General features: G+C 39.8%; 1 protein-coding gene across 4 annotated transcripts in view; it reads right to left on the bottom strand.

The window, feature by feature from the left end:
- The window catches only part of LOC104935857 (dedicator of cytokinesis protein 3), a 51,061-nt gene extending 37,711 nt beyond the window's left edge, over positions 1-13,350 (bottom strand). Inside the window, exons 1-5 of one of the 4 annotated variants that reach the window (XM_027288841.1) lie at positions 13,164-13,350; positions 12,976-13,071; positions 6,326-6,409; positions 5,256-5,296; positions 3,509-3,564 (exon numbers count right to left, since the gene is read on the bottom strand). In XM_027288841.1, coding sequence (XP_027144642.1) covers positions 3,509-3,564; positions 5,256-5,296; positions 6,326-6,409; positions 12,976-13,012 — 218 coding nt within the window. In that variant the 5' untranslated portion in view covers positions 13,013-13,071; positions 13,164-13,350. Of the gene's footprint in view, positions 1-3,508; positions 3,565-5,255; positions 5,297-6,325; positions 6,410-12,975 lie in introns of all 4 variants that reach the window. The other 3 variants (XM_027288840.1, XM_027288842.1, XM_027288843.1) reach the window with 3 other exon arrangements.
- Positions 13,351-13,930: the final 580 nt, after the last annotated feature.

Raw genomic sequence — 13,930 nt, forward strand, 5'->3', positions numbered from 1 at the left:
ATATTTATCATCACAGTAACAGTGTTACACACATTAGTAGCTGTAAACACTCAGCATTAGAAAAATACATACGTTGGTTTGGTGCTTACATAAGGAGTAAATATTTATAATCATCACTTTAAAAGCTACATACGTTGTTTTTGGTGCCTGTTTGTTTCCCAGATATATTAGTGTGTGTGTGAATGGGTGTATAAGAGGCAATAACTTAAAGCACTTTATAGAAAGGCACTTTATGAAGTTCAGTCCATTTCCTTGTATTAGTTTACGGGCAGACCTGCCCGAACCAATATGGCGGCGCCGTTTACGTACGATTCAGCGCTCAATGCGGCGTCTATGTATATATGTCTATGTTTGGATTCACCAGGGCTAAGTTGATCATTAAGCTAGCTGTTGTGTGGTGCTGGTGTGGAGGCTTGGGAGTTGTTTAAAACGCACAGAGATGGGCTAAGTAACAAAAGTACTGTAATGTAACTAATTACATTTGTTGTTAAGTTACTGGTGAAGTAATGCAATTAGTTTTTAGTTCTTTATAACGTGTCAGTAATTATATTTCAAGTGACAAATATACACACTTACATGTCACTGCTTCAGTAATAACAAAGAGTTAATATCACACAGAGTAATGAGATTTACTCTGGCTCCAGATAGGAGTGGAGGTAGAGCACTCCAGTAAAAAGCACAACTCACATCCTTCCTGTGAGACCACATTCATAGGGAAACATTAAACCAAAGGTTAGCTCTCTTGTGACACTTCGCACTTTGCTCGCTAAGCTCCGGCCTGTGCTGCAATCTTTAATATTGTATCATAGTTCTTGCAACAAGGGAAGCATCTCCATCCATTACACTGTAGGCAGGGATGCTTTGGGAGAACTACAGATATGCAGTACGTGTGTCACCTCATTAACTCCATGAGACAGCAAAGCAGATTTCCCAAAGTGCAACTCCGAGAGTGAGAAAGTATAATAATGTCAATTTCTGAACTTTTAACTGTGCAAACGAGAGTCATCCTGCTTTGTGGTAGCTCGACTGGAGGATGGTGATAGAGCAGTAAACTCCCAGTCCACAATGAGCCACAGATCCCAGCATGCAGATTTAACATCCATGAGTTCAGGCTGATAAAGAGCTTTGCTGCCTGTTTTTGTCTTCGCCTTTATTCTGGCCTCTACAGCCATGGGCTGGCTATTGTGACTGAACTGAAGATGACCACTGTGTGTACATGTTTGTGCGCGTGTGTGTGCGTGTCGGCTGCTGTCTGATGGTAATTGTCTTGAAGATTGGATCGTCACTAATCATCATTCTCTGACTATGATCACAATCTGTATCACACTTCCTGAGTGAAGGAAAGCTCATGACCAGTAAAGAACAAACAGGATTGTTTTTTATCGTCCATGCTCATATCATCCTCCAATATGTCTCAATAAAGGTCTGGTAGCGATGCACAGAGAAATCACTGCTGATGTTGTAAACAAGAAGTCTTCAGTATTTTGAGCTGCAATCCCCTCCTACATAAAATGAAATATATTTAACTGCCTTCTTTTTTACTATGTGTCCACTTTATAACACACAGATGATGTAATGTTTCCTATATAGGTGTTCCTTCACTTTCATCTCAGCGTGGCTGAGTTGTAGGGCGTTATGGATACCATCTTCACATCATGAAATATATTGTGATGCATTATGTAGTAAAAAAAAAAAGGTAGGACCAAAAATAAGGCTATACCTGATGACAAAGTTTATTTTTGGAAGAAATAAATACAAATTAAGGGACTTCAACACACTGATAAATCCTGGAAAACTTTTGCCATAAAGAGGTTCGGCTCACAGGTTTGCATCACTGAAAATATACAGAATGGACAGCGTGTGTGTGTTATTTTGTCTTGTTCTTTGAAGCTCAGAGTGTGGTGGCTCTCGCCGACGCCATGTTGGCAGTCCTGCCTCTTCCACCTCTCGGCTAATCTAAAAAATTGGCAAAGACGTGCATCATCGGCGGGCTGAACGAAGCCTGGGTGCTCAAACAAGCCATCTGTAATGTGTCAGTCAAAGTGGCCATGCTGTTAATTATGTGTAACTTTAAGCCTAAATATAATTTAGGTGATTTAAAAAAATATTTGCATTCAGTAAAATTGTCATGAACAGAAAAAAATGCTATAGAGACCAAAACTGTTTTTTGTACCAGGCTGTAAACATGTTTATTTCTGCTGTGATGTTGGACGTTTTAACATGGAGGCTTATGGAGACTGACTCATTTTGTAGCCAGCCTGGCCATTTGAGGAACTGCAGTTGTTTGATCATATAAGCTTCACTTCATAGCATAACACTGCCTATAGTGGTCTAATACAGTCAGATATACTAAGGACTTTTCAACCTTTTCCAAGTGAGCCACGTCAAACCACTAGGACAAAAACACAACCAGATTCAACCGGACCAGTTTTAACTTTTGCAGAATATTTCGGAACCATGTAGCTAACTATCCCTTAAAGTAAGAATCTGATAGAGAAAATCATTTATTTATTTTTTCACAGTCTTTAAAAACAGCTTCTTTCCACTTTTCATTATATAATTAAATGTTTCTGCTCTATCAGTTAACATTCATTCAGTCACAGTGGGTTATAGATTTAGGTAAGAAACCACAGAAATGCCTGGCCCCATGACTTCCCTGAGCTTCACACGGCTTTAGGTACAGACTTTAAATTTTGTGGAGGAAAGGATGGTAAAGGCAGATACGATCAAAGTCAGTATAGAGAGAAAAAATGTCAGATATAAGTTCTAGCATGCTTCAATTATGCCTGTTGTGTTCAGAAGTAGCTCAGTGATACGGTTTCCTGTCTTTATTTGGAGATTAGGTACACCTCATCTGACGCATATTGTGAATTTGTCAGAAAGATTTGTCAGAAAGCAGTGCTCTCTTGAATGTGGCAGTTCATTTAAACTACCTTACTCTTTGTACATCCTCAGACTGTGACAAATAATAGATAACTTAAGCCTGTATGGATATGTCCATGACGGTGGATGTGGACACTGAAGATAAAGCATATTTGGAAATGAATGCACAATTTTTTGCTACTCTGGCTTTCTTTTCAACACTCAAGCATCAGTTTAATGTACTATCCTCTTGAGTCATTAGGGACAAAAATGTCCTCTCTTAAAATCAAACATTCAATCATGTTGTGTGTTTGGAAGTTTTTAACAGGGCTGAAGTTTTTAAGAGGTTTATGCAGATAATTTTTTAAAGTGGGCGTTTTTGTCTTTTATGACTTAAGAGGTTAGTACATTTTTTATTGATTTATTAAAATTTGAATTCCAAAATTTGTCAAGAGAGACAAAAAACTGTGCCATATGCACTGACAGAGCCAAAATGATGGCTAGAAAAAAAGAAAAAATTTGCCCGAATAAACAAAAATGTCTATAGTATCCTATGACGTATGTTGGATGTAATAGGGTGGGGCACATACATACATGTTATAAACAGTAATAAATGTAATCTTAATTGTAATGCAGAACAACTTACCCTCTGTTGGTCACTGTGGATTTCTTCAAGTGGACATAGCTGACTGGGAAAATACCCTGTGGACAGAGGAAGGAGCAGAGATGTTAGTGAGTGTGACAAGAATATGTTCTCAATTCTCCTGCAACACATACACTAAAACCTAAAAGTACTGTATTATGCGATATATGTTGAGGTAAAGGCGCGATCACACTCCCTTTATATGTATTTTGACAATATCTGCTTTGCTGTGCGCTGACATGTTTAGCCATACTGCTTGCACACGCTATAGAAACAAGAGAGCGGAGCAGTGTGCAGGAGCTCTATTGTGGCTCGGCTTAGCAGGGGAAGGGCATGAGAGACTGAGTGGTGCCAACTGCCACCCTTGCAGTTCATTTTTCTTATTCTAATTTGCCAGATGTGAAGAATTGGCCACAGTGAGCACAACTAATTCTCTCAGCACAGAGAGAGAGAAAGAGAGAGTATGGGGGCGAATGAATGTGGGCAGAGGAGTACATAACAAAATGGAGGGGTGTTAGTAAGAACTGTAAATAGCTGATGAGAGTAGAGAAGGACAGCATGTAGCCACTAACACCTACATTTAGCAGGATACTGGACAGCTTTTGTGCTTTCTTTAAAACATCCCCAGCAGCATCGCATAACATTTCAGCCTCTGACTTCTCAGTTTGAAGCAGAGTGGACGTGTGAAATATCAAAAACGACCTCCTGCTGTTGTGTTTTAATGATATATCTGACAGATGTGTGTCTGATGATGCTACTGTTTGTGTTGTGGATGTGCAAAGTTTACGTCTTTGTTCTCTAACTTTGACTCTGCAGCAGAGCCACAGGTTATCAAGGATGGAGTCTGTCATAAACATCCTTTACCGAACGATCAATCCTATGGGAAGCAGATGTGTCAGTCAGTATAATAACCACTTACTGCAGTGCAGAGTATTGATCTCTGTCAGCAGTGATGATGTTGTATTATTCTGAGTTCTGCACCTATGGTCTGAGGATACTGAGGATTTATCCTAACGATGCTACATGAACAGAGGTTTGGATTCTCCATCCTGTCGTCCATGTTGACCTTCTTTCTTTCCTGATCAGAGGTATAACTCAACAGCAAGTCACTGCAGGAAAGAGGTATGGAGGATAACTAATTTGGCGATTTATGTTTGTAAAAATAGCTTGTTTTGGTAAAATTACTGGTTTTCAGGTTACTAATTGCACCATCTGCTGGAGAGACAGGAGAGAAAACAACACGGAGTGGCTGTACAGCATTCACTCACAGTGATGGCTGTGGTGCATGTGATGCACATACAGTGTATCTGTTGTATTATACTCTAGGTTTATTATCTTTTTAATGACATCTTGGAAATGGCACTACATTTACTTGTGTGCTTATGTGCCGTAAAGTACTCGAACCATTAAAAGCGTGTCTTTATGAAAGCACCTCTGGAAATTCAGGTCAGGAGATTTCTATTTCTGTCAACAGAGCTCTATTCAATAAGATACTCAGTCATTAAAGTCTTTTGTTGTCTAGATGTTATTTCTGGGATCTCTGACATCATACCATTCACAAATATGCATTGGCCTTCAATAAAAACCTTCATATGGAGACTGTTCCATTTATACAGATGTTTTATTTTCTTTGCCTCGTACATATGAGTCTAGAGATGTGTTTTATTCACTCTCTTTTCATTTTAAATGGAGAATACTGTATGTAGCCTGCAGGAATCAACACAACAGTAATTTGTGCTGTTGTAATTACCTTGATAGATGGCTTCTTGGTGGAAAAGCCTCTGTACCAACCTGAAAGAAGAGCAAAGAGCACATCATAAAAAATAAAATAAAAACCTCACCACCTCACGATGAAACACATTATTGTACACTGTGGTACTTTTTGACAGTGTGCCAGCCACGTATTTGGTTTTATTATCATTTTAAATCAGACTGTACTTGAAATATCAGTTATAACAATGTTATAACATATAATATTTTGATATATTAGTCAAGTTGACTATTGTTAACTATATGCCTTACTAGCCTGATTATATACTGATTTCTATAAAACAGCTTAAACTAAATTATTAAAAATGTGCTTCTTGAGACTAAAACATGCTGTTTTGACTGATACTTTGTAGTCAGTCCATCTATTGACCACTGAATAGTAGAGTAGCCGGGGTTCTTAGCTAGGCTACTGTACATCACAGGGACAATATGATGGATACCAATAAGATGAGTGGCTTTCTAGACACCAATGGCTGTACTAGTGTGATTATGTTATTACAAACGTTACATAAAATGAGCTCAGTATGTTGCTGGTGTTGGTCCTGCTTTTTAAAGGGTTTCAGTTCTTTATACTCGTTTCAATACCTCTATGATATTATGTAATCAATTGCAGTTTACTCTAGACTGGTGGTTAAAACAGGGCGGTAACCACCAAACATTCAAAATAAAGTCTAAAATATTGTGATTATGTGTAGTTCTTTTTTCACATTTTGTTTATTGAGTAGGTTTCAGAGATAGTGCCTTTATTTTTACTAAAATATTGCTGTTCTTTCAACAATTTAAGGATTACAAGGAAAACTAGGTTTCTAGGATGGAGAAATATATATTCATTCATCTATTTGGCCTAAAGGTTCTCAAATTTATATACTAAAAAGATATTTTAGTTGTAGGATGTAAATTCCACCCCACCGGCAAACCCCCCAAATTCCCAGATTAAAAAAAACAAATGACCAAACAACAGTAGCGTCTACTTTATGTAGTTGATATCTTTCTAATGAATTAAAAATAATAATAATACCACTGTTCAATCAATCAATATGAAATCTTTACCTTCACTCTTCTCCAGAATCTGTACAGTTTCCCCAATCTCCAGGACCAGGGCCTGACATATTGGTGACCGGAAGTTGCAGATCACTGTGCAGAAAAAGAGAACAGTATTTGACTTCATATTAGTTTTAGTCATGACTGTAGACACATTACAAATAAACACTGTGGCGTCTAAATTTAAGCAGAGGTGCCTCCCCTACGCTGCTGTATCTCCACACAGCAAGAGTTTTGGGGTTGTAGCACTGATTTTAATAAGCTGTTTAATGCAAACATCTAAACACAGCGTCACACAGGAACCACTGCTTAGCAAACTGTAAACAAGCTCCCACCCTGAAGTGGGTAGTCATTTTAATAGGCAATTAATTCTTAAGCGGCCTGATTTTTGTGCAATGTTAAGTTAATTGAACTGTATCCCAAAATAGAGCCCACACAAACTGCTAAGCAGTGAGGCTAAACACTGCTTTATCATGAGGCGATATTAGCATAAATCTTCCACGCCACCTGCTTTTGCAGCATCATGCAATCGTCGACCATACACCAGAAACATCTTGTCGTCTGGAGCCTGTTTTTATCTGTGCAGCGCTGCACCACGAGCCATGTAACATACAGAACGCAAGGCAAACTTGTTTAATGACGACAGGGCTCCGCTGACAATTTTAAAAACCTACAAATGGTGGCCCTTCAAGGAGAGTTTGGTGTGAATCATTATGCTAATGAACTAGCCAGGGGACCCAGTGAGGGGGAGGAAGAGAAGGAGGGGCTTGGGCTCGGCTCCGTTGCCTGTTTGAGGGTAACAAGTGCTCAGTTCCTGTGCTCGGGTAACTATGGCAACAGATCATCTACAAACTGGAGGGCTTTCTTTCTTCACTGTAACTGCTGCAGGGATCTGAGCATTTTAAAATGGCAAGCTTATGGATGCTGCATGGCACTGGAGTTCAAGTCAAGCGTATTGGGCATGTATTAGACGGAGAGAGAGATGGATGGACTTAAAGAGCCTCCTTGTCACCTTTTTCAGTCTGCCTCAGGCCTTTTTTCCAGCCAGGGCTAAGTATTTCCTATTTGAGAGTCCTGTTCTTTAATGGCCTCTATTTCATTTGAATTGCAAAAACCTGCACTCATACCATTTGAAAACTCTTTAGCGGAGGCCACGTCAGAGCAAGATGAGATTGTCATGTTCCGGAGAGATTAGAACATCACACGGGCTCATATTTTCATAGTTCTTCCGCACAAAACCTCCAAGCTGTGTAAACACTCTTTCATTGTGCATAAAAAGCTGCAGAGCATTAGCATATCCTCAAAGCACAACCAACAAAAATTCATCTTTGGACTTCAACATGTTGAACGTAGGATGTTGGAAAGACTGACGGGACAGGCAGTAGAAAATGTTGGCAAATGAGAGCACTTCTACTCAGCAACAGTATATCAGTCCAGACTGTCCCTCTATTAATTGCATTCATAGTCCACATGGCATCTTATAGACATTATTGTGTAACCAGTAACTCACTGGGGCGAATTATGGTGCTTAAGCACAGGAGGAGACTCCTGCTGTCCTCCACTTTCTTTTCCATTGTTCTATATATGACACATAGATGTCCGTAACATAATTCAAACATTCATTTAATCATCAACTATCAAGCACATCTGTGATTAAATTTGGGGTTTTGGGTGCGAGCTCGCTTTTAAAAAGGCATTTTATACTTTGGGATAATTTGCCTACAAAGATAAAATGTTACCATATATTAATCTTCCAGCTGGTCCAATCTGTGTCTCAGAACATTTCAGTGTGAACTAAAAGTAAAAACTTAATATAAAGACCATAAAATACACTTTGGTCGAGACTCTGTAGGGCAGCCTACTCAGTTTTGGTTGTCAAAATTTATATTCTCCTCCACTATTTGACACCACAGAGTACAAGACTTGAATTAAAATGTGTGAGGAGCTATAGTTCTTACAGTAGAGATAAGAAGTTCCCTAAAGTGGCAAATTTACAATATGGATTCTTCCAAGTAATCTGGTCATTGATGGCAGCAAAAAGATGATGATCAACACCGGCATATGAATAAAGACCAAAAACAAGGTCATGCGAATAGCTGAATCATTGTTTCAAAAACTACAAAAACAGTGAGTATAGATATTTCTATATTCATTTCATTATTTATTTATTCTGTGTAAACTTTCAACAGAACATATAAGCCAAAAATGTGAAACGGCACAATACACAGATGACTTGATCAAAAAGGGAGCAGGGAGATGAAAATCATATATATATCCTGCGTCGTTTGTGTACGTGTGTGCCTCGATACACAACAGAATAAACACAAACAAGTTCATATGAGTCCGTAAGCATTTTCTTAAACTTAATACTGTAATAGTTAAAAATAGTTCAAACTATTGCCCGGTGAATTTCACTCACTGATCTGTTTTAATAGCAAACTTCTGCTTGTGATCATCAGCTGATCTTTACACAAGCAATCTCTGAAAACTGCCAGGCAATAATCTGTCTCTGAAATAACTAATAAGGTTTTAGGTGTTTATGTGTTGGCATGTTTCCTTGAATTCACCTTATTTATAATATTACATCGCCCTTTTCTGTTGTACATACAGTAGATTTATATTACTTGCATATACTCTACATTGTTACTAGTATGGTGAAATAAGGGAGACGTAAAACATTTCAAATGTTTCAAATGAACTCAAGCAGAACTAAAACCTATAATCAGGCAGGATTCATTATAAAATAAAATAATATTGTGGGTACTTTAATGTTCTAGATTTAAAGACTGAAAGAGATTCACAGTCACAGACGAGATATTTAGTATTTAACTCAAAGCACGCAACATTCACTATTTCCTGCATCAATTTATTCTTCACAAATCTACCCAACAGTATTATTGCCTGCAAACAGTCTCTTAAGGATTCAGTTTTTCTGTGTTGGCGTGAAGTGAGAACAGAAGCTGAAGTTGATTTTCCATAACAGCACCTAATAACCAAAAAAAATGTGCCAATGCAGAGCTTTCCACGGTGATAAAAGAGAGAGAGAGTTGTAGCACTGCAAACATTGTGTCTATGTTGAGAGGTTTGTCTTGTATCACAGGCGCACTCTTGGATCACATTAACTATAATGCCATTCAGAGTGTTGAATGTGTTTGAGTCACTTTTCTACGTCTATTTCCACCAAATTCACTTATAAAAGATGCAAATATACCCAGGCAGAATGTGTTCACTACATACTCAATAGAAAACTAGTCTTAGGTATGTCTGAGAGTGACCTTTTCCACCTATCTACTTTGCTGTTGTGCATTTTTAAGGACAAGCCAAATCCAATATGTAATCGACAATTTGTTCAAAAATATTATTGTTCTTTTGTGACAGATGAAATAAGACTAGTATCATCCTCCAGTGTAAATATTATTACATGCTGCCTTGTCTTGAAAAATATTTTTCCTCTACATGTTATATAGTGAAGCTTAAAGCACAACATGCATGGCCTGATGACCTTGCGTTAGACTAAGTGAGAGACACATAGAGTACAGAACTGTACAATGGCCCTCAGGGGGGAAATATTCTGCAGAGAAAACTGAGATGTCATCAAAAAAAACCCTGCCAGAACAACAATAAACTATTATGGCTTATAAATTGTGATTTTTTTTTTTCAAAACAACTGAGCGCTAATGGTGCCACTGTACTGAGAAACAATTTATTAAAGAGGACGCTGTGCTCATCTAAACTGCAGCACTGAAATGAACTTTCTTGGATCGGCACAACTGAAGCTGAACCGTGTGAAGCATTCTTGTAACGCAATGTGTGTATGAAGACCATGAAGGTCCTGCTTTCCTGGCTTGAGTTGTCCTGTCCCAGATCTTGCTAAAGTAAAAAAATTACACAATGCTCTTTGGGCTTCGCCCACTGAGTCATGTTGTTCAGCACGACTTGAATGCACACTCACTTACTCTGAGATGTGCTGAAGTCTTGCTAAACTATAGAGATTTCTGCCACAGGCAGAGAAGCATTTTACCATATCTGATCCCAAATTAGTGTCATATAATATTTAGTGTACATGACTATCACATGTGTAACATTATGTGTATTTATTGAGCATGTCAGTTAAGGTGCATAAAACTAGAACACTCATGAAGCTCACCAAAAATGAGGCTGAGCAACAACAACAAAAAAAAAATCACGGTTAATCACGGCTAAAACCATGAAGAAATGCTACTTTGGGCTACATTAATCTCTCTAATCCCACTCTCAGATGAACATTAGCTCTATCTGTTGTTCTTTCATGAAGAACGTTTGATCCTAGAGCTGTCCATTTCAGATAATGGTGGCCTTAGATTGCTTGATTATTTCGTGTACCGCTACAGTAGTTTGTGTCTGAGCCGCATCCATGTGGCCACGGATGAAGCCAGCTGATTCATTTCACTCTCTCCCTCTCTCATGTGGGAAGGTACTGACTTACAGTCGGAGCTCTTTCAAATAAAAGGGTAAATAAATTCTCTCAATATCGCCGCTTATATATATGGGAGAGATCCATCAGTGACTCATTTGAAAATAAGATTGAAAAAGTAAGAACCAAACCATTTGAAGAAGACTGCACTGAGGATTGATTAGCAAATTGATGGTTATAATTTAGTTAGTAATGTTTTTATGGTATAATGAGTATTTACTTTGGGGTTCTTTTGACATTACACAGACTGGTTATTAATTGAGGAAAACAAGTAATTATAGATGAATTGGTGATTAAAATAATCATCAGTTGCAGTTCCAGAGTAGGGAAAGAGCCGGACAGCACCACAGTACATTCAGTTCAGGCCTTTGCTGCCACTCAATAACCCAAGTGATTTACAAACTAACATTATTTCCTGCATAAACACAACCAAGAACAACATAATGAATAGGCGGCGTTTCTAAGAAAGGCATTAAGGTTTCATGAGGTGCCCATTAAGAAAGGAGGAAAAGAAAGATAGAGGCCTGCTCGGTTACATATCGGCGTGTGTGGTCATATTAATGAGACAGAATAAGCAAAGAAATATGCAAAAATGGTGCCACTAATAAGACAAATGAGGCAATAGATAGGAATACTGTATGGAGCTGTACAGCCAGTTAACATAGCAGGCCAGCAGCAGCAGCAGCAGCAGCAGCAGCAGCGTGGGCTTCACCTACGACGATGTTGGAGAAATATTAAACCTTGCATGTCAACATGTTATGTGAGGAAGAGGAGGAGGAGGAAGAGGAGGAAGGTGGTGGGGGTAATTGACCAGAGTAATTTGGGTTGCCTTTGCTTTGGTACAGTGTGTACTGTGTAGGTATAGAGCGTCTCTGCTTCCCCGCATATCAGCACCGTGGACAGCGTCAGGTCACTCTGCACCGACTGCTGCTGCTGCTGCTGCTGCTGCTGCTGCGGAGGCTGCGCCGAACTGTTGCTTTTCCCCGCACACAAAACTATCTTCCCTGCCCCCCCCTCCTCCTGATAGATATATTATAGTAAAGAGACCATCGATAATATCTGTTCTTGAGAAAAAGACCTGCAGTCATCCTGTGATGGATAAATTGATGGTTGGATGGCTGGCTGGCGATTAAACGCGTTAAGATTACTGTACAGTGGCAGAGGTGCTTGATATTATGGTGGATTGCCATTAGGGCATCTCATCCTGCAGTCTTTATGAAACGATCATGATGAATCCAGTGCCACCAAACAAAGTGTGTATGTGTGGGCGCGTGTATGTAGAAAGGAGGAGGGTGGAGGATGGAGGGTGGATGGGGGGGTAATATCATGTGTGAGGCAGCATGAGTAGCCCCTGCAAGTATCAAGCTGTAGAGCATCCGGACATGACTCATCTCCCCCTCACCCCCCTCTACTGAAAACCCTCTATAGTATAACCACACGCTATAGACACTTTTGCCGTGTCCGCAGGGATTCAGCAGCCACTTTATATTAAACGTGTGACGCCTCATAATCATTGAAAACCCGCTTTGATGTTTGATTTTAAAGATGAGCCTGAGTGGAGACGTGCTGATGTTGCTTTGGACAGGGGTCAAAGTGCACACATGCGTGGAGGAAGCGTGTGGCACAGTGCAGTCCCTCCTGCAGCAGTAAGACAGTTTCCAGTCTACAGGTAGACTCCAGCTTTTACTCCACAGCCTACACCTGTTGGAGGGACGCAGTCACGATGCCCCCTCGTGGTTTCAACACGAATCGCCTTTCCCCCCCCTTCCTTTTCTTCCCCCCCTCCAGATATGCTCACAGAAAAGAAAAGGCTAAAATGCTACATTGACGCATTTTTTTTTTTTTTACAAACTAGAAAAAAAAAGTAGGAGTCTGATGTAGAGAAGCACCGCCTGTGGTCGGTTGTGTATAAACTGCGATAGCATCTTAAAGGTGGTGGGTTGTAGGCTGTATCAACCCACGCAATTTCCCTTTTCTATGCAGTCACTGGCCTTGTATATCAGCCATTATAAGTCTATGTGTTTTTCACTGGGTGTAATGGGCATAACAACAGAAAAAATGAATGCTGGACAGGCTATGCGGGGTGTCGATGAACAAACCTGGGTGTTTCTCATCCATCACAACAGTGTATGATTAAAGTCAATTAAAAGGAGAAGCTCGAAATCAAAACGTCGTTAATGAACAACAACAAGCGCATTTCACTCACCAACTCCGATTTTCTCCTCTTCTGTAGGTATCCACATAATTGGTTATTTTCCCTCCGGTAGAGCAAGCCACATTATGTCGATATCGTGAGATGATGCTGCTGAAAATTAAAAAAATAAATAAAATAAAAAAAATACAGAGAGCTGAAGGCTACAAATGATCCCGGTTGCTCTCATACATGGGACCTACATGTCTCGACCGGATTCAGCATCCTGACGTTTGTGTGTGTGTGAGTGTGTGCACACACAAAAAAAGAGGGGGGTGGGAAGAGGAGGAAAGGACCATCCAAGCCTCAATATCTCCGCTCTATTATGTCCCGGCGTGTGTCTCCAGTCTGATGCAGTCTCCGTGTCCACCTAATGTAACGCACACACACACACGCGCGCGTAAAGGGATGCACGCACTTGACGCACGCACACGGCGAGCGGTTTTTATGCTCTCCTTAAAAAAAAAAAAAAGCCGCATTTCAAGTGGAACAGGGATTTCTTTATGTGGCTTATATATATATTTCATTTTCTTTGTTTTGTTTTTGTTTTATAACCCAGCCAATCGCGTTCAAGTCCAGCTGATCCACAATAGGCTGCTCAGCCCCCGTGAACTGAGGCTGGATCGGTCGGTAATTAGTCGGTAATAGGTCGTTGATATTTCTTCAGTCGAGCTGGTGCAAGAAAATACTAAGAAAACAGAAATATACCATAAGCTGCGCCATCTTCATGGTCGTCACATGACTCGTTTTGTCAACACTGATGTGTCAAGCATTTACAAATATATGCGCCCTCTCTCATCCGCTCTCTCTCTCTGCATGGCAGTTGCATCCATCACAAACACAAACTGCATTTCGCCCCCCTTTGCTTGGATGCTCTGATGCTTTGGATGTTGGCTGGCAGTCTGCCTTTTTTGATTGAATGTGTCGCTTTGGGGTCTGTTGGCCATAAAGTAGCTCCCGGTGTTACAGA

This window comes from Larimichthys crocea, chromosome XV, assembly GCF_000972845.2.
Source record: "Larimichthys crocea isolate SSNF chromosome XV, L_crocea_2.0, whole genome shotgun sequence".
Lineage (NCBI taxonomy): Eukaryota > Metazoa > Chordata > Actinopteri > Sciaenidae > Larimichthys > Larimichthys crocea.